Genomic DNA, 5,844 nt, shown 5'->3' on the forward strand with positions numbered 1-5,844 from the left:
CTGCCTCATCTCCCCGTCTTTCTCCCGTTCGCTCTATTTCTTCCTCCCTCTCTCTCTCGAAGGGCCACAATGAGCTCCCTCCCAGTGGTGGCCACTAATCTTCATCCTTAAACGGAAGGTCCTCGCTACAAAAAGACCACCATTTATTGACACCAGTCACACAATTACATGGTTTATGGCATAACATTGTCCACTTGTTAGTACAATTTTAAATTTTCTGTTAAATCACTATGATAAATCACTAATCACTATGCATGTGATAATCAATGATGTTTGTGAAAGAAATATGTTACAATAAGAAGCCCATTACATTCAATGTGTATTATATACTGTATTTAAATAGCCATTCTGGTCTTAATTCTCTTTCCATTCCTCTTGTGCATCTCAAGTTCTCAACCACATTCAGAGGACTGATGCTGACCAATAAAACCAAGGTGGCCACAACCGTGGAAACTACTAAGTGGCCTGGAATCACGATGGAACTACAGCAACTGCCAGGATTGTATATCAAAACAGTAGATCAATTAGGTCAAAAGGCAAATGATCACCATTATTGTTCAAAAGGCAACATGCAATGAAATATAAACTTATATAAAAGCCACAAAGATATACAGATAAATAGCTCAAAGCATGTTTTAGGTTATAAAGGCATGTATTTAGATGGATCTGTATGTAATAATACAAACTAATCCATTGTTCAGTCAGCACACCTTCTTGTGCTTTTCTCTGTTGCATTGCCATCTGGTGGTTATAAATATCCACTGCAGCTTGATAATCCACTAAACAGTTTATTAACGGGTTCTAAACTATACTAAGTTGTCATCATGTGTCATCACATAAATATCTTACATCCAGTTCAATTGCATGTAGTCTATCTAACATAGTGTTAAATGTGCTTATGTGTTTTACTCGTACCCTCCGTTGAATTATCCTCAAAAGGGCCACAGTCTAATCCTTGAACGAGAGTGTCTGTGTGTTCATGTAGCACATGGAGATGTGTGAAACTTACTCCTTGGCCTTAAATGTCCTGCTTGTGTCGCCTCAATAGCTGGCTTTTGCGGCGACGCGATGGGCTAAGACACTCGAAGGAGGGCTGTCACATGTGCTAGCAAGAAGGGGGTCCTGAGTTCGTGCCAGGCATGGGCCTGAATCGGGAGGAAGTGGTACTCGCTAAGCAAGCAGCATGGCGCCCTTTTCATTCACATCTGTGCATTTTCATCAAGTACAATCAGTCCAATCTATTTTTAAATGTGGGCTTGCAGCAGAGTGGTTTTCTTAGATGTGTTGTGGCATGGGGGTCTCAAACCTCCACACACAATAAGACCAGTCAGCCAGGCTTTTTCCACTACAGTTTAACTGCTGGCTATTATACCTGCTAAACCTCATATCCCTCAGCAAGCATTCACACATACACACTCCAATGTGAATCCATCACACCATTAGAAATAGTTCAAAAGGTGGAGGCCTACTTACGATATAACAGTTGGGATGGTTGCTAATTGATGTCCACACCAAAGCAACAGAGAGATGGATGGACAGATATACCATAGTATCTTTGGTACATTTTACAGAGCGATGTCACTGTGGGGTCAAACTGTGGCCAATTAGCACACAACAGACAGTTGACACACATGCCTTCTGAGAGAGGACTGGAGGCCATTTTGACCAAGCTCCATCCCGCCTGGTTACTGTAGATCAAACCCATACTCAATCACTAAGGCATCTTCCACATGAGATCAGAGCCAGAGTAACACCATGACACAAAATTAGGTACTTGTAGACTTGCACAAACTGTGGGGTCAAACCTTGTCAAACTAGAATCTCTGTAGCTCATTACATATTACTGGATCTGTACAGTACCATCACTTGTCTATGCCTGGTCCATCTTTCCCATGAATGAGTGGATCAGTGTGAGAAAACTGTGCTTTTCTGATGGAGAGGTCGACAGCCAGGCTCTGACCAACCTCTGCTCTCAGTCACCCAGTCACACTGCATCTGAAGCAGAAGGCTACACCCAGAGAGCTAAATGAGGCAGTGAAACTTCCTGTGAAAAGTGGTTAGCAGCTTCGCTGACAGGATAGGACTAGGAATCATGCAAAGACCATTTCAGATTGGTCTGAAAGATGGTGAATTTAAAAACATGACCTGGTTTAAAATAGAACCACGTCTTGACATTCACATGTACTCTATTGTCAACATGCACACACTTCTGACAACTACAAACAGCTAGCACAAGAAACAAGGCTTTTTCAAAAGTACTTCAGATACATGGCTAAAGAGTAGGGAGTAAGATAAGGAGTCATAACCTGGCTAACAATACCTGACGTTTACTGGTATACACCACAATGAGTCACTTTGTGGAAGTACTGTATTTGAGACTGTATGTGGGCACAGCATCATGTGTACGTTAGCTGTGATGGAGTTGGGAGGGTGAAAGGGTGAGCTGGACGGGGTTCTGCTACTTGCCTAGAGGGTCACTTTGTTGATATATGGTTGGCCTATGTAGACAGAGGAGGGGAATTCCATGCCAGCATAAAGGCAGGAAGTGGTTTTGCCACACAATGAACTGAAACCTGGGCTGCATCTCAATAGTTTAAAGTGACTTTCTCCCCTCATATCCTCCCTTCCATCTGCACTAATGTGAAAGAACTGGACAGGTGACAGCTAATACCTGAAAGGCCGTCCACCACATTGTTTTCAGCCACCATATGTGATCAGTTCAGTGCAGGTAAATGAAGAGGAAACCACTTCACACAATGGTAATGCCACCTGGTACCTGTAATATAATGAATCCTGAAATCACTACCATGCACAAGTCTGAGCACCACAACAAGCCCTGCCACTGTCTACAAAATCTCTAAAGGTATCCCTACTCCTACAGACAGTTGCTTTTTCACTTCTACAGTAATGGCATAAAATACATACTTGTGGTAAGTGAAACTAGACATTTATTCAGGTGAATGTCTGTGGTTTAACCCTTTCAGTTCTAGGAAATAGAGACTTTATGAGTCACCGCGACCACAGAATCGGTCAGGTTGTTGAGCTTCGGCAGTTTGGAACTAAGGAAGACCTATGGATGAGTCACAAGAGAGCGCAAGCAACATGTTTACATTTTACATTTACATTTAAGTCACATGTTCACCGCAACTGCACCCTCTTCTCACAGGACAGTCCCCCACTTACTGCCTGGACAATCCTCCACTCACCACATGCCCATTGGCCCATCCACAGATACATGATAAAGTACACAAACACTGGCCCATTTCTGTGGAGAGGAGGCTTGTAAAGGTAGACTACGGCTACGTTGACAATACATAGGGCAGGTCATTTAGATCCTTTCTGGATTGACTTTCTACAACGGTGATCTGGATTTCACTCTTCAGAACTCCTGAAGAAACTAGGCACAACCATTGATAATGACCATTGTTTCTGTCAACCACGCAGACGAGCGCGCTCGCACAGAAATAAACACACAACATGCACAAAAGTTTCACAGCTCAGAGCGAAATATTGCGCCTTGTCTCATTATCACTTCAGCACTTCACATCGTGACAGCGACAAAAAGGTAGGCCTGCTAGAGCTTGTAGCCGAACTATATTTCAAACCTCAACTCCTCTTATACTTCCTTAAAACTCACTAAACAGAATTTATATGTCATGGCAAAATGTATAGAATGCAGAAAACACACGACAAAAGCCCAAAATGCCGTTCAGATTTTCTTAATTTTTTGTAAAAGTTAAATATCTAAATGGTCACTTGCTTACCAAAACTGCATTTAAACATAACCTAGAGCACTGTGTAGTTAATGGTTTTAGTCTTTTCGCATCAGCATTTTCAGTGTATTTTGTTGAAATTCCAGCCTTGGCTACTTTTGTACAAATATTTTGTATAAAGTCTAATATACTTGTTATAACATTTTCTGCAGCCTTTGAATTAGGCTTAGCTTGCAGACCCACTATGCAACACATCACAAGTAATAAATCAGGTGTGAATAATGTCTTCAAAAGCAATTGTACTATAGAGCCTTTACAGCCTCTTTGTCCTCTCATAGCCTACTGAGTGACATGTCTACCCCACGGAGTAGCGAAGGGCCCCTGGAGGATATGGGCCAGCCCTCCTCCTCAGTGGAGAGCAGTGGTGGGGAGGAGGAGATGTGGGACCCTGGCCTCCTCTTCCCAGAGGTCCGGCCGTCCCTTCTGGACCACAGACAACTGAGGCTCCGGACCTGCCAGAGCCATCTGTACCCCAGCACGCGCCGCAAAAGAGAGATGACCCCTGCCGATAAGAAGGACGCCAACTACTGGGATAAGCGCCACAAGAACAACGAGTCGGCCAAGCGCTCGCAGGAGAAGAGGAGGGTGAATGACCTGATGCTAGAGGGCCAGCTGCTGGCACTGAGTGAGGAGAATGCCCGGCTGAGGGCTGAGTTGATCACCCTGCAGTACCACATGGGCCTGGGGAAAGAGGCAGGCCCAGCCACCCTGCGTTCCCATGGCACGGTTCCACTGCACAGCCTGCTGCCCTGTCTGAGTCACTCATCAGTGCCTACCAATCTGTTGATGCCCTGGGGCTCCGTCTGCCTCCCCCAGCCAGCCCTGTACCCCAGCCTGCCTCTCTACCTGCCACACTGGAGGAGTATGAGTGGCAGAACCAGGCCCTGGACATACACAGAAGCTTCAGGGGCAGGTTCAACAAATTGACTCAGCTCAGAAGGTACCTCAGTCCAGACAGCTGCTAGCTAACGGAGTGGCTTAGAACAAATCAACCCCAGATTATACATAGGCCTAATTTAATGGCATGTATTCAATGTCAGATCATGTCAAATAATACATGGACACTGTATTTATTGAGTGGTTGCTAATCAATTGCAAATCATAGTTTCAAATATTGTTATAAATACCATATGTGTATTAATTACATTTTGAGAGTGAACTGGGAGGTTTTAAAATAATCTCAGACTGTTACATGAGGAATATGACATCGGTATTTTCGGTGAATTTGTGGCGATTTTCTATTTAGTTGAATAGGATATAAAAGATAATATGTGGAAATTATACCTCTTTGCATATCTTAAAAATGAGCAGGTTGGTTTTTATATTTTATATTTAGGACAGCAAATAAGTAGTCTATATTCTGTGGAACACAAGATGGGGCTCCATAGAATGTCCTCTTTTTATTCTGCTGTATATCTAATACAAGTGTTCTTTTTCAAATGACACATCAATACAACTGGTTTAACCACTTTTACAAGTACAGTGAAGATTCAATTATTCAGGGGTAAAATAGACCGACTGCATTTTCCCCCCAATTAAATGTTGCATTTTTAACACCAATGGAATAAAAATATATATTTTTCAAAGAGCAGAAAATATTTTTCACATTCTCATATAAGCAAGTAGGGTAGTAATGAAATCAGTCAAAGATACATTTTCAATCACTTTTAATTCAATGGCTCGCTCTGTTCTGTACACAAACACAATTGCTGTATTAGCCTAATGGCAAGAATTAGAAAAACTAACACGACAATCAACCTTCTAAAACACACTCTGCAACTATGGATTTAAAATGCTTCGACCACTAAAAAACGGAGATGAGCAATATTGGTTTGAATTTGACTGTTCAAAAAGCAGTTTTTCTGCAGTGTGAAGCTTCGAATAAGGCTTCACTGAAACTAGGTGCTCTTTTTGGTTGGTTGGTGGGTGGTAATCCCCACGCCGTGAATCCCCTTATTGCCAACTATTGCACATTAGTTAGATATACAGTACCATTCAAAAGTTTGAACACGCCTACTCATTCAATGGTTTTTCTTTATTTTTACTATTTTCTACATTGTAGAATGACAGT

General features: G+C 42.5%; 1 protein-coding gene across 1 annotated transcript; it reads left to right on the top strand.

Annotated features, from left to right (window-relative positions):
- Positions 1-3,241: 3,241 nt before the first annotated feature.
- Positions 3,242-5,359, top strand: si:dkey-172o19.2 (thyrotroph embryonic factor). The gene is made up of 2 exons (XM_065009006.1): positions 3,242-3,565; positions 4,052-5,359. Exons 1-2 carry the CDS (start codon positions 3,417-3,419, stop codon positions 4,698-4,700), a joined length of 798 nt encoding a protein of 265 aa, XP_064865078.1. The 5' UTR covers positions 3,242-3,416; the 3' UTR covers positions 4,701-5,359.
- The last annotated feature ends 485 nt before the right edge of the window (positions 5,360-5,844 follow it).

This window comes from Oncorhynchus nerka, linkage group LG24, assembly GCF_034236695.1.
Source record: "Oncorhynchus nerka isolate Pitt River linkage group LG24, Oner_Uvic_2.0, whole genome shotgun sequence".
NCBI classification, from domain to species: domain Eukaryota; kingdom Metazoa; phylum Chordata; class Actinopteri; order Salmoniformes; family Salmonidae; genus Oncorhynchus; species Oncorhynchus nerka.

Bases quoted from the DNA above. Each gene is read 5' to 3' on its own strand.
- si:dkey-172o19.2 (XM_065009006.1), top strand. From the start codon at position 3,417: ATGACCATTGTTTCTGTCAACCACGCAGACGAGCGCGCTCGCACAGAA. The intron at 3,566-4,051 runs GTAGGCCTGCTA...GTCCTCTCATAG, and splicing joins ATCGTGACAGCGACAAAAAG to CCTACTGAGTGACATGTCTA.